Genomic DNA, 27123 nt, shown 5'->3' on the forward strand with positions numbered 1-27123 from the left:
CATCCCGCTTCAGGGCTTTAGCTTCACACCACTTTGTGACATAATCCGTACATACTAGGATGTATCTATTCTACTTCCGTCTGGTGGGTGGATCAATGGGTGTCAAGATTGTGGGAGAGAAGGAAGGAGTCTCACTTGTAGCTTTCTTGCTTGCACAATGGGGGAATACACACAGAGGTGGAGGTTGAAAACAGTTTTTCTCTTCTTAGTTGTGTAAGCCAAAAAGAACTCTCATACAAAGAAATAGAAGAACCCTATATATGGGTCTCAAACCAAACTCAAATAACTAAGGTGGCATACTAATTGAGCCACAAACTAGAGTAGATAAGGATAGCTATCATCTAGCTATTATTCATGGGTGGTGTACCAACCACATCGGCAACTGACAAGTTGGTGACATAAATGCACAACGGTCACCCTGGGATATCACGAGTGGAGCTCGATCTCTCAACACTCCCCCTCGAGCTCAATCCCAATTCCTGCACACCAAGCAGGTCTCTGAACTTGCGCAGCTTCTCTGTGCCCAATGCTTTCGTGAATATGTCAGCTACCTGATCCTCTGTGCTGACATAAACTAGATCAATAAGACCTAGTAAAACCCTCTCCCGCACATAGTGATAATGCACCTCAATGTGCTTTGTTCTAGCATGATAGACTGGGTTATTTGCCAAGTGTATACTACTCATGTTGTCACAATAAATGACAACTGGCCCATCTGTAGACTGATGTATATCATAAAGTAGCTTATGCAACCAAGCTACCTCACATGCAGCCATTGCTGCACCCCTGTACTCAGCCTCTATGCTGGACAAGGCAACTGTAGGTTGTTTCTTGCTGCTCCAAGTGACTGCAGCACTCCCAAAAGAGAACACATACCCACTGGTAGATCGTCTATCAGAAATACTACCAGCCCAATCAGCATCAGTGTATCCATGCAACTGTATCTGAACCCCAGTCTCATAAAATAGTCAATACTGCAATGTGGACTTCACATACCTGAGTATGCGTCTAGTCACATCCAAATGCGATTTCCTTGGAGCCTGCATAAACTAACTTACTAATCCAACAACATAGCTCAAATTTGGCCTGGTAATAGTCATATAAATCAAACTTCCTAGTATGCGTCTGTACATAGTAGGGTCTTCCAGAAGCTCACCTCCATCTGCGCTCAGCTTCACATTCTGCTCCAAAGGAACTGAAATAGGCTTACAGCCTGCCATCCCATATTTGGACAACATGTCCAATCCATACTGCCTCTACAAGAGTTGTATCCCACTTGGTGATCTAATCACCTCAATGCCCAAGAAATAACGCAGCTCTCCCAAATCCTTTATCTCAAACTTTTTTTTCAATAGCATTTTCATATGAAGGATATCTTCATCATTGTCACCTGTCATAATCAAATCATCAACATAAATGACAAGCAGCATAATACCTTTCTCTGTTTTTCTCACATAAAGTGAGAAATCTGCCTTGGAAATCTGAAAGTCAATAGTGACAAGATACTACCCTATCTTGTCAGACCATGCTCTAGGTGCTTGCTTCAAGCCATACAAGGCTTTCTTCAACCTACAAACAAACTCAAAATGAACAACATGCACATAACCTGGTGGCTGCTCCATATAGACCTCTTCTTGCAAATCACCATGCAAAAAGGCATTCTTTACATCCATATGATGTAAAGACCATCCCTTTGATGCAGCCATAGCAATGACTGCTCTTACAGTTGCCATCCTTGCAACCGGACTGAATGTTTCTTCATAATCAATGCCATATGTTTGTGCATACCCCTTGACTACTAATCTTGCCTTGTATCTATTCACAGAACCATCTGCATTGTGCTTCACCTTATAAACCCACTTACAGCCAATTGCATTCTTACCTTTAGGCAAAGGTACCAACTCCCATGTAGCATTTGCTTCCAAGGCATCCATTTCTTCATCCATGGCTTTCTTCCATTTTTCTTTTCCCATGGCTTGCTCAAAAGAAGTGGGTTCTGGTTCCTGTATCACTTTGACCATATATGCATAGTGGATGGCTGTAAATCCATCATATTTCAGCCTATCCACATGATACCTAGCTCTGGTAGACCTACGCAAAGTAGGCTCACTTCTAGGTGCTCTCAAAACATCCCTAGTCTTCCTTACTCCAAGTGTAACAATAGAGGGGATACCCAACTCATCATCAATGCTCTGTTCTGAGCCACTGGATTCACCATCCACATAAGAGTGACCTGCATTCACATCAAACATGGGCTGATCTACCTTCTCTTTTCCTTTTCATGAAACCTGCATACCACTATCTGCATTGCTTTGAGAAGATTCTCCTGATCTCAATCTGCCTGTCCATGGCGAAGAATGTAAACCACTGCTAGAGGACACTCCAGGTCCACTAATATTTTGTGACTACTGCTGTGAATTCTGTGCAGCATTACCATTTTGTGCATCTACATCATCAATCACATTTACTGGTTTATACTAGCTAGTCATCTAATAAAAAACAACATCTCTGCTCACTGTAAACTTACGAGTAGAAGGGTTATAGCATCTATACCCTTTCTGCTTTGCAGAGAGTAACCAATAAAGATACACTTCTCAGCTTTTGGATCCAACTTGGATCTCAACTCATCTGGCACATGAACATAGGCAATGCAACCAAAGATTTTCAAATGAGAAATATCTGGTTTCCTACCAATATACCTCTCCTCTGGAGTTATTCCATGTATTGTTGCAATGGGAGTCCTGTTCATTATGTAGATTGCTGTAGCAACTGCTTCAGCCCAATAAAAATCTGGCAGGTCTTTTTCATTGAGTATGGCACGAGATACCTCTCCAATATGCATGTTTTTTCTTTCTGCAATTCCATTTTGCTGTGGGGTATGACTGCATGAATATTGCTGCTTTATGCCATGCTCCTGTAAGAACCTTGCAAACTCATTTGAGAGGTACTCTCCCCCTCCATTTGACCTTAGGCATTTTATTTGCAGACCTGTTTCTTTTTCAACCATAGCTTTAAGAGTTTTGAAATGCCCAAAAACTTCACTTTTCTTTTTCATAAAATACACCCAAACTTTTTTGCTATAGTCATCAATAAAAGTGACAAAATAATGACAGCCTCAAAGAGATGCAGCTTTAGTAGTCCACACATTAGAGTGGATTAATTTCAATGGCTTCTTACTCTCTTGAACATGTCTAGGAAATGGTTTCCTTGCCCGTTTTCCAAACTGACAGGCTTCACATACCTTATGCATTTCTGCAACCTTGAATCTAGGCAATCCTGCAACAATATTTTGGGCCTGCATTGATTTAAGTCGCTGTACATTAACATGACCAATGCGTTTATGCCAGATATCAATATCTGCAACTACACCGGTCCCATGTGCAAACATTGCTGCACTCAATTCAGACATGTCTGCATCCAACGTAAACATTCTGCCCTTCTTCTTTCCTTTTGCTATCAAGCGACCTTTATTTTTCATATCCTCAACAAAGCATCCATGAGGATTAAATCTGACCTGCAAGCCCTGCTCAACCATTTGACCAATAGAAACCAGATTCTTGGTGATATTCGGGACATGAAATACATCTGACAAGTATTTCTTTTTCCCATTCTGCATAGACAAGGGAATTTTTCCAATCTGCATAATAGGATGTGCAGTATCATCACCAGTCTCCACAAATCCTGGTTTTTCCATTTTCCTTACATCCTCCATCCATTCTGCATGACCTGTCATGTGGTTTGATGCACCTGAGTCAACATACCATACATCGTTGCTTTGTTCTGCACTTGTCACAGAATTGTTCATGTGCTGCACCATAAACAAATGCTCATTTCTGTCATCACCCTGTCTACTAGAAGATGCATAATTTCCTTGTTGCAGTTTTCCATTCATGATGTCATTCTACTTTTTATAGCAGTCTTTAGCCGTATGACCCATTTTACCATAGTAGTAGCATTCAACATTGCTGTTTGCATTTTGCACTCTTTGCCATCCACCACGACCTCTTTGGCTCCCCCTGCCTCTAGAGTTACCACGTCCTCCTCCATAGGACTGGTTTTCTTGAGTTTGCTACATATTTTGATTTCTACCACGGCCTCCAGATCGGCTTCCTCTACCTCTGCCTCTACCTCTTCCAGCATTTGAGTAGAAGACAACTTCTTTTGAAGTTCCTCCTGAAGAAGATGCACCACCATTTCTCTGCTCCTCAGAAATTAGAAGAGCAATCAACTCCTCAAAATCAGGAAATCTTTCACGGACGGAAATGGATGTTCGAAACTATGCATAATCCTTTCCTAGACCATTCAAGGTCACAGAAACTAAGTCATCATCTTCCACTGGCGACCCAATGGAAGCAAGTGCATCTGCAATCTTCTTCACCTTCATGTAGTAGTCATTGATGCTCATATTTTCTCTTTGCACATTATGCAACTCTTGCTTGAGCTGCATTTTCCTGGCTTGAGTATTTGTGCTATACATTTTTGACAAAGTATCCCATGCCTCCTTTGGCGTACTTACATCCTGAATATGCACAATCATAGAGTCTGAAATACTGATAGACAGCCAGTACATAACTTTCCTGGCTCTCTCATGCCATGCTTTAAATGCCTACATTTGCTGTTGATTGGGAACATCAGGAAGAACTGGTTCTTCTTCATTTCCTGCAACAAATTTCCAATATCATTTTCCCATAAGGAAATTCGTCATTCTAAACTTCCATGCTTGGAAGTTGTTCTTGTCAAGCTTTTGAGTGACAATCTGTGAGAGAGAATCAAATGCCATTACAGAACACTGCAAAAAGTTCTGTCACTGCAAAGAACACAGCTTCAGCCTCACAAGGGCTAATCTGCAAAACTGACAAAAGTGGTATTTGACCACACAGTCACTTCCTAGTGACGATTTTGCATCAACAGGCAACAAGGATAATTCTGTAACTCGCAATGTCTCTGCACACAAGCATACGATGCAATTTCTATAGTAACTTTTCACCGACCTGTAGAACAGTGGTCGCACAGCATAAAACTGGGCCTTTTCCTGAGTGCGTGCAGAAAACTTCCACCTCCAAAACAGGCCCTGAAATGGCCTCAAATAAAAAAAACAGGGTCGCGAAGGGCGTCTCAACCTGAGACAATGCACTCTTGCAATTTCCGGCTGTGCTACCTGCAGAGATCTGCTCCCAAAACAGAAAATGAAAGCAACACTGATCCTCTTACCAGAATACCGCGAGCTTGGCTTGCTTTCTTGAGATTCTTACCACGAACAAGGCTCTGATACCATGTCAAGATTGTGGGAGAGAAGGAAGGAGTCTCACTTGTAGCTTTCTTGCTTGCACAATGGGGGAATACACACAGAGGTGGAGGCTGAAAACAGTTTTTCTCTTCTTAGTTATGTAAGCCAAAAAGAACTCTCATACAAAGAAATAGAAGAACCCTATATATGGGTCTCAAACCAAACTCAAATAACTAAGGTGGCATACTAACTGAGCCACAAACTAGAGTAGATAATGATAGCTATCATCTAGCTATTATTCATGGGCGGTGTACCAACCGCATCTGCAACTGACAAGTCGGTGACATAAATGCACAACGGTCACCCTGGCATATCACGAGTGAAGCTCGATCTCTCAACAATGGGACCCACGAAATCAATCCCCCACTTCTCGAATGGCTTTAGGAGAAGAATGGGTTGCAGTGGCATGGCACTTGTTTTGGTGGGTTTTCCCATTCGCTGACAAGCATCACATCTCTTGCAGTAATCATATGCATCCCTGTGGAGAGTCAGCCACCAATATCTTGTTAATAGAGCCTTCCTGGCCGTCGCTTCTCCCGCGAAGTGTTCACCACATGGTTCGTCATGGCATACTTTCAATACTATACCGATTTTATTTCCTGCAACACATCTTCGCAGTATTTAATCTTTGCCTTTCTTGTACAGTGCACTGCCTAGTAAAGTATAGGGGGCTGATTCTAACAGAAGCTTATTCTTCTCACGGCTTGAGATGCTAGGAGGATACTGTTGAGTTGCTAGGAGATTGGCTATGTCTGCATACCAGGGAGTAAGTGTTTCAACTAGAAACAAGGAAGCATCAGGAAGGTCTGGATCATCCTGTTTCTCTTCTTCTGTTTGAGGGATCGGTGATAGATGATCAGCTAAGACATGGGATCGGCCAGGCTTAGTGACCACTTCAAAGTCAAACTCTTGGAATAGGAGCAACCATCTCATCAGTCGTCCTTTAATATTTTTTTTGTTCATCAAGAAGGACAGGGCTTCATGATCCACGTAGAACTTGAAATGTGTTGACAATAGATAGTGTCGAAACTTCTCCAATGCAAACACCATTGCCAAGCACTCAAGCTCTGTCATCACTGTATAGTTCCGTTCCCTATGAGTGACCTTTCGGCTTGCATAATATATCGGTTGATCTAATTTAGAGAGGCCCTTTTGACATAGGACAACACCTAGCCCTTCAACTAATGCATTGGTGTGCACATGGAACTCCTTCGTCCAATCAGGAGGCTGTAAAATAGGTGCTTGGATCAAGCACTGTTTTAGGGTATTAAAGGCTTCTTCACAGTCATCAGTCCAAAGGAAATCAGCTTCTTTCCTTAGGAGCTTGTGTAGAGGGGTTGCCTTGGTTACAAAATGTGCAATAAATCTTCTGTAGTAGCCCACATGGCCAAGAAATCCTCTCAATTGCTTGAGGTTTGTTGGTGCTGTTAAGGCGGCAATTTTCTCAATCTTCGTCGGGTCTGTTACAATCCCTTGTGCAGAGACAATATGGCCCAATAGAACTCTTGAGGAGATGCCAAAGACACATTTTTCGGGGTTGAGAGAAACCCCATACTCTCGGCATCTGTCAAAACATTGCTCTAGGTGTCCCCAGTGCTCACGGATCAAAATATAGACACAAAAGTCATCAAGATATACCTCTATGAAATCATGTAGCTGATTCTGGAAGGCAGCCATCATTACTCGTTGGAAGGTGGCAGGAGCATTACAGAGTTTGAATGGCATCACTCTGCAGGCATGGGTCCCCCATTCTGTGGTGAAGGTTGTTTTAGATTGGTCCTCTTTTGCGATTTGGACTTGGTTATATCCACTGAATCCATCCAAGAGGGTATACAACTCATGGCCTGCCACTGTGTCTAACAGTTGGTCTGTAAAAGGGATAGGGAAAGGATCCTTCTTCGTCTTAGAATTGAGCTTTCAGAAGTCGACACATATTCAAAGTTTCCCGTTCTTCTTGGGTACTACCACAATGGGCGAAACCCATTCACTGTTAGCCACGGGATAAATGAACTCTGCTTCAAGAAGTTTCAATAATTCGGCCTTCACCAAAGAAAAATAATTAGGATTCATACGTCTTTGTCTTTGCCTTACAGGTTTGGCATCAGGCTCTAGGTCAATGTGATGTTGACATACTGTGGGATCAATCCCCTTCAGGTCTTTGTACGACCAAGCAAACACGTCTAAGTTCTCCTTGAGTAGGTCTTGCAAGACCACTAGTTCTTCTTCTGGAAGATTGAGATCCACTTTCAGGTGACGTTCAGTATCCTATGCATCCAACAAATGTTACTTGTCTTTCACCTTCCACTTCACGGATAAATGTCCCATGGATTGCTTCTGGATAGAGGTCTGACTCTTTCAAGAGAGTAGTATCCTCGTCTGATGTTCCACTAGAACCAGTATCCTCCTTCTGTACAGATGACTCATTCGTCTGTTTAGGTTGCTGGAAGGGGATTAGAGCTTTGTTTGATTCGGTGTGAGTAGTGATTTTTTCTAGACTTAGGGATTCATTTTTAGAGGATGCATCTAGGAATGTCACATAGCACGGACCTGCTAGAGGCCGGGACTCTGGCGGCTGTAGCTTCTGTTTTGGCAGGGGGCATCATCGTCATCTTTTCTTTGGACTGAACATTCAGGGTGACAGGAGCCACTGATGATCTTAATCTTTATGCTTTTAATCCATTGCTTATACAGATTCTGCATACTTTGTGGTCCATTGATCAACCCAAATGGAACCATGGCCATTTCATCCAGTACGCCTTACAGGCTCCGGGGCCTTATTGGTCTTGGTCACTGTTGAAGGAGCGATCCTTAGTCTACGCCTTCTTGTCAAGATGCTTTTGAATTTCTTTCGAGAGCTGGGAGACAACATTAGTAACTATCGGAATGTTAAGTTTGGTTTAAAAGTATCTAGGTCTTTGACCAAGTCATAATCTTTGATAGTATCCACAGGCTTCTCTAACCGGCTGGGGAATGGGGCTACACCCATTTTCATCTTTCCTTTTTCAGCTAACAATTGCTGCATCGGCACTTCTTCTGTTTCTGGAAGTGCTTCTGGCTCTTCCATCTCCTGGGCCTCTGGTCCTGTCTCTGGGACTCTCTCTGTAACTCTCTATGACACTGTAGTGCTCTGTACTGTACTGTTCTGTTCTATACTGCTCTGTCCCTCTGTTGGCAGGTTGAACTTCATAGTCTTAGCAGGAGAGTCATTTTTGTTCTGAACCACTGGTTCCTTTTTCTTGGTGCGCGTAACAGCGGCATCAATGGCATTGGCCTTTACAAGGGCTGGACTGGGACAGTCCTTTGCAGTGTGGCCTTCTCCTTTGTATCGGTTGCATAAGGACTTGTAATCCATAGATCGTCTAGAGTTTGGACAATTTGGGGAGATATGCCCCTTTTCTCCACACCTGTAACATTCCACCTCTGATCTCTGTCCACCGCCATACTGTCGTCCTCTATAACTTTGAGAGGGAAACCTCCTTGGACCAAAATTAGGACCAAACTCCCTAGGCTTTGGTCCAATATCCTGTGTTGTCATTTTGGATTCTAGCAAGTTGAATCTTGCATTTTCATCCTTCTATCTTCGTTCATGCATCTCTTTCAGAGAGCAAATATCCTCTGTATGGTTCTTCTGCAAACAGTAGGAATAGAAGGCTCCAGGAATGGTTGATTTTCGGATACATTTAGTGGCTAAATGTCTCGCTTTATGACACTTTCCGCACCATGTATTAGAGCGCATCACATCTCTTCCAGCTCTTGCAGGAGTGGATATATTGACAGTATTCACCTTCAACGTCTGTAGCTGCTCTGTAATCACATCCAGAAGCTCTTTCTTGATACTTGCAACTGAGTCGGATAAGTAATCCTTCAGATTTTCACCTCTTGAAGTACTTGTAGTAGGGTTTTGGAAAGCATCTGTAATTACTGCATACATTGGTTGGGTTGATCCAGAAGGTCCTCTGTTCTGGCTCTGATTCAGAGCTCCTGTTGAGACTTGGGGTTGTTGATTCCAGTTGGTAGGATTCCACTGTTGTTGAGTCGCCATTGGAGAAACTGTTTGAGGCCACTGTTGTTGTGGTTGAACCATCATTTGAGGCATTGTCGTCTGCGATGACCACACTAGATTAGGTGCATTATACTGCGGCACTATTTGCATCTGGGGATAGGGGTAGGGAATTGTCCTTGGGACTGCATTTGGTGGGTATACCATTCCAGGCATGGGAGGAGATAAGACTTCTCTTCCTGGAGTCATTGATAGCCTTGCTTCAACTTGGTCATACAATCTTACACCTTCCACTACAGCTTGCAGATTGACTGGTCTTCTCAATTCCACAAACTTGCAAACTTCTGGTTGTAGGCCCGTAAGAAACACTCCTTTCTGGATACCTTCGTCCAAATGATGGTTAGTCCATCTCTTCAGGATGGATTCCATTCGGGAGACATAAGCTTCTACTCTTTCTCCAGAGGACTGACTTAGGTTCATGAACTCCTCTCGCATCTACTCTTCAAAACCTTCACGCCTGAATTTAGTGAGAAAGGCCAACTTTAGGTCGTCCCATGTGCCAAAAGTTCCTATTGCTTGTCTCTCATACCACTGAAACGCCGCACCCTTGAAAGTGGCGGGGAATATTGCTAACCAATGCTTAGGGATTCTGGCATTGTTAGCCACATATGCTACCATGAACTCTGCTACATGAAGATCAGGGTCTTCATTGTACTCCCTTAAAAACAGGCAATGGGACTACATTTGCTAGCCTATCATCAATATTTCCAGGAAGAATCTGACTAGGAAGGGTACCTTGAGTCGCCATGGGTTTTCTGTAAAGAGTGCTTTTAGGACGTCAAAGGAGGCTTCTGTTGCAAGCTTATTCTCAGCCTTGATTTTTGCCTTTGCTCTTCTCACGTACCTCTGGACTCGTTCCAACGCTTGCCTCTTTATTGCGTCATTCATCAGGGGGTTGGCTTCAACCAGTTGGTCTGGACTCAACAGGATAGTATCAGAGAGGGCTTCAGTCTCTGATGGATTCTCTGGCCAACGTCTCTTCTACTTCCTTCTTTTCAACATCTCTGAATTCAGCTTTCAAACCACTACAGAGGGGAAGATATTCTGTTCTGAAAGTATCAAAACTCATTCTTCTTAAAATCGTTGTTGCGTCATTATAATAATGCCAGCTTCTGAGGGTTTCAACTGTGTATGTTGTGAAAAACACTTTGTCTACCAACTTCCAGTAGGTTACTAATTGGACAAACAGAAAATTGTTAGTGCACCAAGCATCCCATGCATCTTGCTATGTTGAGTATCCACGAACAAATTCCAACTCTTTTCCTTCTTTTCTTTGTGAACCTCTATAGAACAAGACTCCTACAGCTTCTTCACAATCTCCCACTTAATGATGCCTGGAAACTTCTCAATGAATGCCAAATCTTCTATGGATGGTCATTCTCTCTGTTTCTGCTCTTCAGTTTATTCCCAAACAGTTTGCTACCAAGATGCAAGTTCCTACTGCTTCAACAGGAAGAGGAAACAGTCCACCACATAGAGCATGTATCATGATGGTGATATGTTTCCGCCATTGTGAAATGAACTTCTTGTGGAAAGTGGATTTGATTATGAGAAGTTCCAACTCTTCAGTGGAAGAATGAACTTTGCAAACATCCATTGAATTCTCCTCTTCTCTTGACAATGCCATTTCCTTCATTTTCAACCTCTTCTAATGCTTGTTGATAGCAAGTTTCCTCGACTGTGCACCAAAAACATGAAGCCCCAAGAGGAACACCAAGGAAAAGTGAATTCTCTTGCAAGAAAATCTATCTTGTAACATCAACAAGCTTTTATTTCATTCTTTTGATCATCAAAACAAAGAAAACAACAATTCTTCACGCAGCATCATAGTAGATTTCTCCCACGGATTTGATAGAATCAACCATAATCTTCAACATCTTCATAAAATTCTTCAATAGAACAAAGAACACAAAAGAATACACCATCTTTGAATGGAAATCAATCACATATTATTCATCTTCAATGTCTTCATAATTCTCTCTGTCAATCTCTCACATACAGTTACACTGTTTTGATAGAATTGACTATCTCTGGCCCTCTCTCTTTCTCTCCCTCTATCAATAGTACATCATATCCTCACTACAATACTCTCATAATAACCCTCAATAATCCTTCTTAGGTCATGGATGCACCTCTTAAGAGGTATGTTTGATATGAAGAGTCACTAGAGCCACTACAGTGTCTTTTCACAGCTCACTACTGTCACTGTGACTTAGTCTTCTCTTCAGTCTTTAGTAGCTGCTTCTTCCACTTGTTTTAGCTCTTTTGAACTTAGATTCATCCTTTCCAAAGGTTAGAAAACTTTCCCGAAGTCACACATACATTCTACAGAACACTTACAGAAGGTCTACAGAACAGTTACATTACAGTTATAGTACAGAGACAAAGGAGAGACAGAGGCTCTACACAAGGTCATCAAAACCTCATAACTCATACTCAAACCATTCCAAACTATCAAAGACTATTCAATAAACTTTTAAAATATCACAATCTTCATCAATCATCAATCCATGCTTCATATAGAAGACAATCAGAACAAAACAGAAGCTATATAGAAGGTATACAGAACCAATCAGAACCTATCAGAACATCACAGAACCTCATATCCACTGAGAATCATCATGAACTTCCAAAACATAATCAATATCATCCAAAACACTCTCAAATACTTCCTTTAACAACCATACATCACTCTAAATCCATAAAAAATCTATCATTCAGTCCTCAAAAATAACAAAAATTAGTTAAAAATTCATTCTTTTTCCACTCTCAACAACCCATAAGAAATAGGGTAAAAAAGGTAGGGTAGTCAGTGCATGTAAGTAGAGAAAAGTCACTAAGTTGACAACACAAGAGTTTAAATATGTTAGCTAGCAAAGATGATGACATTATTAGCAGACACATAATCATTGACATCATTTTGAGTAGTATATCATTTTATGGAACATTTATCATAAAGAAAACATCACAAATCATCGAAACTAACAACATTACTTGATTGATACCATGTGATAATAAGAAATAGAAGTGGAAGAAACATAATTTGTAATGTGCATATCAAACTCTCCCTTGAGGGCACAATTTGGTAGCTCATAAAGAGATAGACCTAAGCAACACTATCTAGAAATCCGTTGGAACATCGCAGACTTTGTTATCTGGGACTACTTGAGTCTACCTTGTATGGAAAGCTCTACCCCATTCCCATGAGGATCGACCAAAAAGTATTATTTTTAATCAATACTATGGTCACTTCACAATTTATCTAGCATCGGTCACTAGAAATTGCTTTCAGAAATCAACTTGAACTGAAGTAAATATGTGTTACACTTGGTTCAAAGAGGGTGAGAAATGAGGGGAGTTAACATGTCAACCCCTCTGTCCATGAAGCAAAGTCTGACTCTGTCCCATAAAATGGCACAAGGTCGGGATCTATAATATTTCTTAAGACAATCATCTTCTAACTCTTTTCTAAAACCTCATGGGTCTGATGCTTTTGAAGGAAAACTCTTAGCTCATTGAGACCACCCTACCATAAGACAGATCCACCATGGATCTAGCCTCCTACTTTCCTTTATGACTACTCTTTATTTAGAATAGGGTCTTCCAATGTCAACAAACGTTAAGCCATGGAAGTTTTCCATCTCCATCCTAGACCTAGCATGGGGTATCTATAGCCTCCTTGACCCGCATGCTATCGTAGGAGTGAATCTTGCCTTTTGTGATAGCCTTCACACCGCTCAATCTTCAACTAGTGTATTGAGCAATGCCCATGCAAGTCTCTTTTCTTTTTTGACATCTTTTTTTGTGGTGTGATCATGGAGGTGGTCCACCCAAGCATCAAATCATTGTCCAACAAATCCTCGGAACAAGTGCCACTCTACCCCTTAGAGACCTCTTCAATTTCAATCAAAAGCAAGGCAAAAAACCTATCTTTTCACCATAAAATTATTCCTTTTCCATGACAATCATAATATTTAAAATATTTCTACAATTAAAGTAGTTCCTTTGAGTACTCCACAAGGAAAAATATAATTCACAACATTCCCTCCTAAGGCGTATAACCTCCTTAGAAATAAACACATTATGCATTGTTGATACATAAAGGTTCTTCAAATGCAAGTTCATATTCATGTTTGATCTTGAGCAATTCCTTATACTTGTTTCACATTTGAAGATAATCCTAGGGCTTAGTTTATGACCTACTCAACTCTTGGAACCATCCTTTTGTTTATAGTGCATAAGTTCATATAAAGTTCTCTTATCAAAGAAAGAGGCCAATATGATTAACCTCATAATATCAAGATGGTTAATCTCATAATTTCATTTTAAGAGAATAAGTTTACTACAACTTATAAACACACTTAGTACCATGCAAGTCGATTATAACCATTCAAGATAATCTAGCAATGGATTCTTGCATCCTTTACAACATGATCAATTAATCTCTAATAGTAGTTATTTCTTATGTCATCAATTTATCCCCAATAGTGCTAATATTGGACTATAAGATTCACTATCACACATGGACAGATTCCATGGACATGAGTTAGGATCCACTTCACTTTCGTTGGGCTACTCTGATTATATACAAGCACTCAAACTTCAAAGCAATACAATGATTTCAAAGATAGTTTCATTGCAATATTTTGTGGTACAGTGGCCATTACAAAATAATGCTTATTACAAGTATAAGGCTTATTACATCTCGTAAAGATCTTTCTAGGGTTTCTTAATTATTTTTAATGGTTACAATGGGCTCTAAGCCTTCATCACTTTTTGGCTCTTAGAGTAAACTGAATGTTGAACTTGTCAACTTTGCTTCTTTGCTGGCTTCTCCTCTTCTTCATCCAATTTAGGGGCAATTTGCATAGGTATACCCTAGCTCATTGCAATGAAAGCATTGGCGAGTGGGTTATGCTCTATGGATGTGCCTTATTGCACTTGTGGCACCTCTTTCCTTGGCCCTTTGAGTCACCATAATCTCCTTCAATGTCCACTATGAGGTAGTTATATTCAAGAAGTTGGTCTCCATTTGGCTTGATAAATGCTTTGGCTCGTATGAGAGCATCTTGCAAGTCAGTTGACCTTAATGACTCTAGATGAGAATCCAAGGTTTAATTCAATCCTCCATTGAAGAATTTTGCTACTTGTTGAGTAGTATCCATAGGTGGTGCATATTTTTGAAATGTTACAAACTACAAGTAATAGGCCTTCAAACTTAATCCTAGCTAGCACGAGGTAAATAACTCATTCAACTTGATAGAATGATAGGAAGGTAATAAGTATCTCTATCAAATGGCACTCTTAATATCTTCCCAACTTACAAGGGTTTTAGTGGTAGGTTGTAGTATTGCCACAACATCATTGCTTCCACCACAAGTGTGTCTCACTTACTAATCATAGCTTTGCAATCGTGGCCTTGATAGTTGTGCTTGTCCGTGCTACATCAAAAGAATCTTCAATTGCCTAGAACTGCAGCATTAGTCTTGACATTGGATCCTTTCCATGGGGATCTCAAGTGGCTTGATTTGATAACATTAATTTATTTTCTTAGACCTTAACATTAATGGTTGCAAAAATATGTATGGCAATCCAAGATCATATAATTTAGGTCATTTCTTTAGGACATCTTAAACTCTTTCATTCTTGAGTTTACAAGTCAAAATGTTAACACATATATGAAGTATTGCTAGCTTATTTATATTGCTTTACTTTGATGTCACACGTAATTTTCCTGTCAAATGCTCCCTTGAGGGCACGAGTTGGTAGCCTATCAAGAGATAGACCTAAGTAATGCCATTTGATGATCCCTTGGAATAGTTTGAACTTTGCTACCTAGGATTACTTGAATCTACCTTGAAAGGGAAGCTCCACTGCACTCCCGTGCATTAGGGAAGTTTTGAGATCTCAAAAATACCTTTTAGGAGAGAGAGAGAGAGAGAGAGAGAGAGAGAGATTAATGGGAGTAAAGCCTTCAATGAAATTTTTATTTTTAAAAAGGAAGAAAATCATTTTATAAAAAGATATGAATATATTAATACTACGAATTTTTATTATGAATATCTATGTTCCATCCCTTCCAATATCCAATGTTCATGGACATAATCCATAATCTACCCTTTATCTAGAATAGGGTCTTACAATGTCTGTAGATAGTAAGTCACCTAGGTTGTTTATCTCCATCCTTGGCTCAACATAATATTTAAGTACTCAAGACTTCAAAGCAATATAATGATTTCAAATATAGTTTTATTGCAATATTTTGTGGTAGAATGGCTATTGCAAAGTAATGTTTATTATAAAGCTTATTAGGTCTCATGAGAGGATCTTTTTAGGATTTCTTGATCATCTTCAAAGATTATAATGGACTATAGGCCTGAATCATTGTCGAGATCTTGTAGTAAACCGAATGTTGAACTTTTGCAGCTTCAATTCTTTGCTAGTTCCTTCTCTTCTTAATCTAATTTAGGATGAATTGCATGGATATCCCTAGCTCATTGTAATATTAATGAATGAGGTATATCCTTCAGATGTTCCCTATCTCATTGCATTTGTGGCACCTCTTTCCTTGGTCCTTTGAGTCACCATAATCTTCTTTGGTGTCCATTGTGAAGTAGTTATAAGTAGTTGTCTTCAAGAAGCTGATCTCCATTTTGGCTTTGGCTTGTATGAGAGCATCTTGCAAGCTAGTTAGACTTAGGGACTCTAGATGATTATCCAAGGTATGATTTTTTCAAAGATTCCACTTGCTGGGTAGTATCCATAGGTGATGCATATTTTTGAAGTGTTATAAACTATGAGTAATAAGTTCCTAGGCTTAATCCTAGCTGGCAAAGATAAATAACTTGTTCATCTTGATAGAGCAACAAGAAGGTGATAAGAATCTCTTTCTTATGGCCTTCTTAATATCTTCCCACATTACAAGGGTTTCTGTGGTAGCATTGTCCCCACACCATTGCTTCCATCACAAGTATACATTGCCTAACTGCAATTACCCATGTGGTATCAAAATAATCTTCAAGAGTCCATGTCCAAACTTCAGCATCAGTCTCGACATTGGATCATTTCCTTGTGAATTATTCAAGCGACTTGATCCGCTTCAATAGTTTTTTTTTCCTTGGAGCTGAGTATTTATGGTTGAAGAAGGTCCATGGTAATCCAATATCATATCATTTAGAGTGTTTCTTTAGGGCATTTTTAACTTTGTCGCTCTTGAGTTTATGGGTCAAAAAATTAAGTAAGCACACGTATAAATATTGCTAACTTATTCATAATACTTCTTCGTGATATCATGTGAAATTTGCCTATCAAATCCTTGAGGGCATGATTTAGTAGCCTATCAAGAGATAGATCTAAGTAACACTATCTAGAACTCCCTTGAAATACAATAGACTTTGTACTTATGATTTCTTAAGTCTACCTCGTAGGAGAATCTTTGCTTCATTTCCACAAGGATCAACCTAAAAATAAGGTTTCTAATAAATATTATGGTCACTAAACAATTTAGAATCAGTCACATGACATGCAAGTGCTTCTTAATCAATACAAACCAAAGCGAACCTATGTCACATGTGGTTTAAAGAGGGTGAGAAATGAGGGGAGTTGATACGTCAACTCCTCTACCTATGAGACAAAATCTCAACTCAGCTCCTGAAAATGCCATGAGATTGGGCTCTATAATATTTTCTAAGACAGTCAACGTTTAGCTCTTTTCTAAAACTTCATAAGTTTAACACTTTTGAAGGAAGACATTTCTTGTCTCATCAAGACTACCCTTCCATAAGATGGATTAATGATGAAATTACTTAAATTTTTAATTATCTACCACATTCAATTTGATAAATTAAAAAAAAACTTTTTTAATTAACATGATAATACAAGGTTTGTTTACACAATATAGGCACAAATACAAAGACAAGATCAAATAAACATAGCAAAAATATATTCATCTGCACCTTCTTTTAGGTGCAATGCTAATGTAGCATTCCCTTGCTTATATCACAACCTATATCCAAAGCACTTGGATACTTGTATCGAAGTCCTATAGACACAATCCATAATCCACCCTTTCACTAGAATAGGGTCCTCCAATGTCTGTAGATATTAGGTCACAGAGGTTTTCCATCTCCATCTAAGCCCATCCTAAGGTGTCAAATATCTCCCTAACCTACATGCTATCGTAAGAGCGAACTTTGCCTTCCATGGTAGCCTTCACACCACTTGCTCTTTGGCTAGTGTATCAAGAAATGCCCATTTAGTTCTCTTGCCTTTATTGGTATATTTTCTCATGTTATGACCATGGAGGTGGTCCACCTATCCATCAAACCCTCCTTCAACAAATCCTCAAAACAAGTGCACCACTATTCCATAGAGAGCTCTCCAATTTCAATCAAAAGCAATGCAAACAACCTATCTTGTTACTATGGAATGATCTTTTTTCCATGACAAGCATAATATAATTCAAAATGTTTATGTAATCAAAGTAGTTCCTTTGAGTACTCCACAAGGAAAAATATAATTCACAACATTCTCTCCCAAGGAATGCAACCTCTTTAGAAATCAACACATAGTACATTGTTGATACATAAAAAATGTTCAAATATGATTTTGCATTCATGTTTGATCCTAAGCAATTCCTCATACTTATTGCCCATTTTTTAATATAATTTTAGTGCTTAGTCTTGACTTACTGAACTCTTAGAAACATTTTTTGTTTAGAGGACATAAGTTCATGTAAATTTCTCTTATCAAAGAAAGAGGCCCAAATGATTAACCTCATAATATCAAGATGGTTAACCTTGTTTTCTTCATGATGCTCTTTACCTTCATAATCCTCTTTCATAGGCTAATGTATATCAACTCCATTGGTTGAGGTGGCTTTAAGTGGTTTGTCATTCATCATACTCATCCACCACCTTTTCAATTACCCACCAAGTTATTCTTGCATTCTTAGCCATGCATTTGCCTTTATGATTGGAAGATATTTTTTTAGCACATTTGTAGCATAAATCTTGAGCATGCGATTCTCTTATCTTGTCATTGGTTAGGTATCTACTTTGAGTACTCTTGGCTAAAGATTCGGCCTTATAGTCACTCAACTTGCTGTCGTTGTTTGTTTTAGCAATAGACCTGCTACTTTCATAGGAAGTAGATAACTTGTTGGATATGACCTCTCATAATAATGCTACCTAAAATGCATGTGGATGTTGTCTATCATTCAAATGTGGACCAAAATAATAAGGCTTCCCATCTACATCATATACATCATGAACATATGCATCATGTTGCCCCAAAGAGTTATGGTCATATGTACATCCAAAAGAAAATTGTTTAGGGAGTTGATGACCATAATGTGATTGCTATTGCCCACACTACAAGGATTTGAGTTGGTAGCGATGGCGGGTAGCGGCATCGCTATTTGCGTCAGTATGCAAATACCGACGCAAATAGCGACGGTCCATAGGAAAAAAAAAACGGGCCTAAACCGAGTGCGGCTTTATTTCACGTTTTCGCGTTTTGTGTTTTGAGAGCGAGAGCGAGGGAGAGAGTGGCCGTCGTGAGAGGAGAGGAAGAAGACTTGCCGCCGCTGCTGCCGCCGCCGCCATTGTTCGCGAAGGAGAGGAGGTGCCTTCATCGTAAAGAGGAGCCACCCCATACTCGCCATATCTCATCGGTGAGTCTCTCTCTCTCCTTCTTTTGCTTGTTTAAGGTTTAAATCACTTTCTCTTTTGTTTGTTTAGGAGAGGAAATGAGAGAGAAAGAAAGGAAAAGGTAGAGAGAGGGAGAGAAAGAGAAAGAGGGAGAGGGAGAGGAAGGGGGAGGAAATGAGAGAGGGAGAGAAAGAGAAAGAGAGGGAGAGGAAGAGGGAGAGGGAGAGGAAGGGGGAGGAAATGAGAGAGGGAGAGAAAGAGAAAGAGAGGGAGAGGGAGAGGGAGAGGGAGGGAGAGTGCATTCTCTCTCTCCCTCTCCCTTTTGCTTGTTTAAGGTTTAAATCACTTTCTCTTTTGCTTGTTTAGGAGAGGAAATAAGAGAGAAAGAGAGGGAGAGGGAGAGGGAGGGAGAGTGCATTCTCTCTCTCCCTCTCCCTTTTGCTTGTTTAAGGTTTAAATCACTTTCTCTTTTGCTTATTTAGGAGAGGAAATGAGAGAGAAAGAGAGAAAGAGAGAAAGAGAGGGAGAGGGAGAGGGAGAGAGAGGGAGAGAAAGAGAAAGAGAGGGAGAGGGAGAGGGAGGGGGAGGAAATGAGAGAGGGAGAGAAAGAGAAAGAGAAAGAGAGGGAGAGGGAGAGGGAGAGGGAGAGGGAGAGGGAGAGGAAGAGGGAGGGAGAGTGCATTCTCTCTCTCCCTCTCCCTTTTGCTTTTGGAGAGTGTTAGGATATATTGTGAGAGGGAGAGGAAATGCGAGAGAAAGAGAGGGAAAGGGAGAGGGAGGGAGAGAAAGAGAGAGAGAGAGAGGGAGAAAGAGAAAGAGAAAGAGAGGGAGAGGGAGAGGGAGGGGGAGGAAATGAGAGAGGGAGAGAAAGAGAAAGAGGGGGAGAGGGAGAGGAAGGGAGAGTGCATTTTCTCTCTCCCTCTCCCTTTTGCTTTTGGAGAGTGTTAGGATATATTGTGAGAGGGAGAGGAAATGAGAGAGAAAGAGAGGGAGAGGGAGAGAGAGGGAGAGAAAGAGAAAGAGATGTATACTCAAATGGATAGCTTTATGGAGATGTATGTCTACTCAAATGGATAGCTTTTGTCTACTCAAGATGTAGTCCACCTGTGTGTGTATATATTGGAATGATAACATATCCATGATTATGGTAATGGTATGCACTTTGTTTTTTTATGGGTACCATTACATCTACTCCTTAAGAGGGCTAAAAATTAGTCATACACTTTATAAAGTCTAATTAGGAGATTTAAGATGCACAATAATAGACTTATCGATAATGGTATGCAATGTGCTTTGCCATGGGCCACGTACATTGGTGACTCTTTAAGATGGCTTAAAATTGGTCATATCCTTCATAATGTCCAAGTAGAGGATCTAATTGTGATATGCATAATTCATTGTTTTTGTATTAACTTTATAGGCATAACAAATTAGTAATCATGCCAACTAGTCAACGGAAGGACTAAAAGAAAATGATACCCTAGCTAATGGTCATTATGGTACTTCATCAAAATGAACCCAAAAGTATTGCTATAGAAGAAGAATCCCTTAAATTGAGCATAGGATATTTTCTTCAAATGTTATGACTATGAGTAGAATTGATTGAAACAAATTTTATTACTATAGTTGATAAATTTTATAGATGGCATTAATTTTTATATATGGACCTAGGACAAAAAAACCACATTACTAAGATGCTTTTTATTGAGACTGATTTATTATTAGACTAAGAGATCCTCAATGATGCTCATAAATGGATTACTTATACTCAAAGCCCTCTAGTGTAGTTGTATAAGTAATCCTAGTAGAGCCCCTCTAAGATACTCAAAGTACATAACCTAGAGACCGTAGCTAGGTATATAAGGTATAATGGTTGCACAAGAAGACACCTCAATAATTGACTGATCACCACTAAATCCCAAAGAAGAATCGTGTTCCATCCCCTTTTACTCTATATTCACCTCGTGAAGAACTTCATTAATCATAGCATCCTTGTTACCAATCTTTTTGTTACAATGATGAAGTAACATATTCATCACTTTTCCTTTTAGCATCTAAGGCATTATCCAATCTTTTAGTCAAGTCCAAACATTTAGTCTTCGACTCATGAACCTTATGAACCAATGCTTTTTTTTTAACAATAATGAATAATTATCTACCGGGACAAACAGATCCTTGAGCATGGTATATGGCCGAGATATAACATCGATAAATCTCTCAACTAGTATGTCTAATGCATTCTTTACATCAATTAGTAAAGCATTTCTTATATCTTGAAGTTTAGATTTCAACACCATGGATGCATCGATATCAACCTCAATGTTTTACAAAATTTGCTTCTCAATCTCTTGCAGAGGCTAAAACCTCTCAAGCAAGAGCTTATGGTCAACTTGCAACTTGATATACATCTCCATAAAGCTATCCATTTGAGCCTCGTTTGTTGTAATGTAGATAAGATGGAAAACGAAGAAGGTCTTATTGTTCAAGATCACGAGGCATATCTTAATCAGTGTGTCCCATGTCCTTGCTCTCAATGTAAGTTGGCAATTAGACGAAAACGCTGATTGTCTATAGAACACGTACGAAAATTTGGCGAGTTTCAATCTGAGATCATTGATCAAGCGATTGTGGATTTTTAGCAAACGGTAATTTGAAGTTAATATCAATCATGCATTGTACTCGCAAGCTAATTGAAAACCATACACAAAAAGATTGTGTCTTGTTGGCAAATTTTCTATCTAGGGAGGTGATGTCTCGTCCCAAGGGGGAGTGCACCCTTTGCAGCCAATTAGAAGAGTTCGTGGGCGTGCGATGGATGGAGTGCAGGAGCCAATCCACCACTCGCAAGGCCAATCTATACCGTCAATGCCAGAGGAGACAGACAACCTTCTAGACCTACCTACAATCTTGGAGCCTGAGATGGAGGCAATGATCGATGCATTGATTCCCATGGATGTCGAGACATCTGATCCACTTAGAGAGAAAGCATCCATACCATTATATGATGGGTGCTGAGTATCTCGATTGAAGACACTGCTTGCACTCTTAAGTGTGCAAGCAAAATATGGGTGGAGCGATACGAGTGTGACTGAGTTATTCAGGTACCTTGCACATAGGCTTCATTGATTTTTTTTTTGGCACTATTATTACAAACATTTGTGCTTTTTCAAGGTGTTTTATGATTTTTTACAGGTTATTGAAATATCATATATTACCATCTGCAAATACCATGCCTGAGTCTCGTAATGATACACGACATGTTTTACGGAAGCTTGGCATGGACTACAATAATATCCATGCATGTATCAACGATTGCATACTGTTTCGAGAAGAATACGAGACTATGGATACATGTTCAATGTGTGGTGCTCACAGGTATCGACAGGACTTGCAAGGGTAAACCATCCCTCAAAAAGTTCTCAGATACTTTCCGCTCATCCCCTGTATAAACCACATGTTTCGTATGTCCGGCATGGCGAGCTTGACAATGTGGCATGTGCAGAATAGGTCCACGGATGGAGTTCAACGAATATCAGCGGATTCGCGCGCATGGAGCCACATTGACTCTACCTTCCCAGGCTTTGCGCGAGAGCCAAGGAATCTTTGGCTCGGTCTTGCAATGGATGGCGTGAACCTATTTGGTCTGTGCTCAACTTCTTACAGTGTGTGGCCTATAGTCCTTGTCAACTACAACATCCCTCCATGGCTTTCTACGAAGAAAGGACATCTCATCCTTAGCTTGCTCGTCCCAAGCCGCTACAAAGTAAAAAATATGGACGTGTATCTTCATCCATTAGTCGATGAGCTTAAGATTTTGTGGGAGGAGGGGGTCACTGTGCAAGATATGAGCAGGTGCAATGGTCAGCGGTCAGCCAATATTCGAGCCATTCTCATATGGACGATGCATGACTTTCCGGGATTGGGAGAGTGCTCAGGTGAGCAGACCTCCATTCTGGCTGGTAATATCTATATTTATCTCATTCAATCAAGTATTCATTAGGTCGTGGTGTTGGAACATGTCTGGTTACCTCAGATTATCATGCATGTCCATTGTGTGGGCCACAATTAGACTCTCGAAGGTCACGAACCATGAAGAAGATGGTATATCAAGGACACGCCGCTTTCTTGCCAGAGGATCATGAACTCAGGGAAGGTTTCCTTGGACGACCTCCAACACGTATGAATGCCGCAAGCTGGTATGAGCTGAAAATGGTCCACGCGGAATCACATCCAAATGAAATGTGATGGTTCTCAGTTTTCTACGAGTTGCCATATTGGACCCACTTACAGGTCAACCACTTGTTGGATCCCATGTATATTTTCAAGAATGTGGGCAGCTTGCTATGGGACCACATCACAGGAAAGAGAGACACTATAGGGGCACGAATGGATTTGAAGGAGGTAGGTAAGATGGAGGCACTTTGGCCGCAGTCGAGTGCTAATGGTAACATGCAGCTTCCTCACGCTCCTTGGGTTTTGTCCACTAAAGAAGAGTGCATTGTGAAGCAAGTAATCAAGTCTATCCGCACTCCGACGGGTATGATGCGTTCTCTCATGTCCGCATTTTCTAAAGACGACCAATTGTCAGTGCTAAAATCCCATGATTGGCATAAGATATGTCAGGTTTGTGCTACGAATGGATTGTAATTAGCGTGGGCATTTTGCAATTTGGAAAGTGGCCATTATTCATAATGCTTTCTCATTTGTGGCAGTTTGTCCTATCGATCGCGATCGAAGGATGCCTTACTCCAGAAATTCGCGGGGCCATTTACAAGTTGTCGACTTTGGTGCAATGGATCTCACAAAAAGAGATTAAGACATCCTCTATTAAATCCGTGAGGCGGGGAGTAGTGGAGACGGTCTGTCTCTTTGAGAAATATCTACCCACTAGCATGCTCACGATACAAATCCACCTTCTTGTGCATCTTGTGGACGAAGTGGAGATTGCTGGACCTGTCCATACGCAATGGATGTTCTTCCTGGAGCCCTTCATGAAAACCCTGAAAGGCTTTGTGCGACAACGAGCTCGGCCAGAAGATAGTATGGCCGAAGGTTGGTTGGTGTCAGAGGCATTAGTGCATGCCAATGGTTCTAGCTCCATCAAGGCATTTACTATAGTTATAGGTGGAGTAAAGAGGAAGAAGTCACAATCCAAGGACAAGAAGCAGGAGGACAAGAAGGATGAGAAGAAGGAGAATAAGCCCAAGTGCCCACAATATGGGAAGGGCACTCATCTCGAGGAGAAGTATTGGCAAAAGTACCCCCATTTGAAGCCAAAGGAGAAGGATTCAAAGGATTCAAAGGCTGCCTGACAGAGTTTGTCTTTGTGCATGTATTTGTCGAGGAGTATACAACTCTTGCTTCTTCCATGCTCAGGAGAAGCCTTGGCTTGTTGACAATGGGGCCTCTTTTCAATGATCTACAAATAGGATTGGCTTGAGGATGTAACTACCAGAGGGGGCACAATCACCATTGGTGACAACTCTACAGTTCCAATTCATAGAAGGGGGTATTTCTTTGTTCCCAAATAACAGTCTTCTTTAGCCAAAGTTCTCTATGTACCACCAGATTTAGGTTTTAACCTCTTGTTTATTTATGGTCTTACACTGCTTGGTGTTGAAAGATAGGTATGTGAACCCGATGTATACCACGGTGGATATGGATAGCTAGGTGTAAATGAGCTAGAGGATAGGGGAGCAGGGAAAAACCCTAACCCTAACTTCTCTAGAGGCTATATAAACTGCCTAAACGTCACTCTCACAATAGAGGGAGAGTGTACTAGTTGTACTTGTGAACAACTCACTAAGCAAGATCTTCTTCTTATACTAGTACACGTCATCGACCGATTCGATATCCCGAAGGCATGGAGGAGATGCCACGGTTTATGTCAACGCAATGGTTGCATGGAGCCTTGACCGCAGCATCCAGCGAAGGGACAGAGATCTCAATGGAGGAGTGAGAATTCTCGAGGGGATATAGTCCAAAGGTGATGAGGGGTTTAGAATCTGTCATATCTAAATTTTATATGCGACATCTAATTTGAGTGTTTCAATGTACAATACAAAATATATAGTGCAGCGTGGTCGCGCGAACGGCATTTTCGTGTGGAGCGTATTGACAAAATGCGCTCCACAATGGACTGTGGTGTCATGGCAAGGTTCGAGCAAGAGAGTCGACGACGAGTAACAGATCCAAACACGGTTGTGGATGAGATGGAGTATTTTGGGAACTTACAAAGTATTATTACAGTGGATTACCGTAGCTTCTCCATGATACTATTCGATGTGTAGTGGTTCAAAGTGGTACTTGGAGGAGCTGGAGCAATAGTTCGACGAGGTCCATCAAGATTTCTCGAAATAGAATTAAAAAAAAAATGGACGGATTTACACGACATCTTTGTGTTGCCGGTCCATTGTGAACAGGTGCATGGAGTCATTTACTAGGCTAATTGTATTACGACATGGTTTATGTCGCAATGGTTTGAACTCACTTTGTACATGTTTGTGAACATGTAATCTTCTATCCAAACCCCCGACAACCTCAATGGTGGTATGTTATACCTTCAACTCCCCGAAGTGCGAGAGTATATGATCAAAGCGATGTTCCAAGCATAGATGAAGATAATATGTAAATAGAGGGGTCGATATTACAAGGGGTGGAGGCCGCCGAAAGCTTGGAGCCAGCATCGACTAACAATGATGGAAATACAAGAGTCCAAGCATTTTTTTAGAATGAGATGGACTCATTCTTTTGTGGTGACATGTCTATCAACCTTCTAGTGTATGCGGAGTTGTGTAAGGAGATTAACATAGGACCATAGGATACTTCATACTTGGAGCATCCACTTACTCAATTTGTTGACCAATCTCTTATAAAGGTATATAGGATATGCATTTTAAGAGAGATTTTTTAAAAATGATTTATATTACTGTGCTTTGTATAATTTAAATTGATTATTCTAACACCATTTTTTATCTGTGTATGTGACATTTTCAGGATGAGTCGAGGGATGAGCGATGAGGAGATGCAGGACATCTTCGTACGCATGTCTCCAGACCAGCTCGCGAGATTCAGAGAGATGGCAGACCAGGAGCTGTCTCGTTCTTCGTCAGGGCACTCTGCTAGATCTGCTTCAGCGCGATTGGATGCTTCGGCTTCGAGCAGACGATCTCGACGCTCACGACTTTGGCCAGAGGGAGGGAGTACATCGGGATCAAGGGGATGCTACTGTGGAGACACGGATATGGTGTCTCCGTCTCATCGTTCAGCTGGAGCTGCGTCACCTCCAGGATTTGTCACACCTATGGGGACGTCTGCTCCAGTTACTCCGGCTTTTGCACAGTCGTCAGCAGACTGAGGGAGGAGGCTACAGATTCTCCAAGACGTTGGAGTCAGCAGCGCGAGGAGGCGAGGGCATGACTCGAGGCCAGAGTGTCTATCATCTTGGGAGTGGCGGCCATAGGATATATTTGAAGGACTTTGTAAGTTTTCCTTTTGTTTTGCTTGTTTGTTTTTTTGAAATATTCTTTGTATTGACAATGATATTTCTAACAGTTAGCATTTTGTTTTCTTTACAGCACTCCATTACAAATCGCGATCCGATAGGCCTTGAGACTCGATATGCAGAGAGGCACGGTCTCAATGCATTGATCAACCGATTGTATAGACGCGACGGCCCTGTAAGTCACTCATCTTTCTTGTATGTAGTTACCATGAGATATTTGAATGCATTATTGTATGGTGGATTGATGTGTTGTTTCTTTTTCTGCAGAGTCCGTTCGATGCTCCTTTGCGACGGGACAAGCTTTCGGGGGACGAGGATTTGTAGCTCGCCCTTGGATCCTTGGAGCTCACACACCTTTAGTTTTTAGTTGCCTGATCTATGCATACATTTTCTATGTATTAGTGATATCCTGTCATGATTGTACCAATCGCTTTTTATGCGATCATGTATTTATTTCATGTATCAGTTTTATGATTTCAGTATACATTCTTTTTGTTTGCAAGTGCTTTGTATACAGTAGTGCAGAAACTATTTTGTATGGCTCTCATACATCACACAATTTTTTTTTAATCCCTATTACCGTCGCTATTAGCATCGCAAATTTACTGCTCGCATCGCAATT

At 40.7% G+C, this 27123-nt stretch overlaps 1 protein-coding gene across 1 annotated transcript in view; it reads left to right on the forward strand.

Moving 5' to 3' along the window:
- The window catches only part of LOC148013822 (uncharacterized), a 42208-nt gene extending 15330 nt beyond the window's left edge, over positions 1–26878 (forward strand). Inside the window, exons 2-4 of the mRNA XM_087667364.1 lie at positions 25994–26478; positions 26575–26676; positions 26769–26878. Coding sequence (XP_087523490.1) covers positions 26014–26478; positions 26575–26676; positions 26769–26825 — 624 coding nt within the window. The 5' untranslated portion in view covers positions 25994–26013 and the 3' untranslated portion in view covers positions 26826–26878. The remainder of the gene's footprint in view (positions 1–25993; positions 26479–26574; positions 26677–26768) is intronic.
- Positions 26879–27123: the final 245 nt, after the last annotated feature.

This window comes from Lygodium microphyllum, chromosome 25 (genome assembly GCF_053477565.2).
Source record: "Lygodium microphyllum isolate KBCC chromosome 25, Lygodium_microphyllum_v1.1.10, whole genome shotgun sequence".
Classification (NCBI taxonomy): Eukaryota; Viridiplantae; Streptophyta; class Polypodiopsida; order Schizaeales; family Lygodiaceae; genus Lygodium; species Lygodium microphyllum.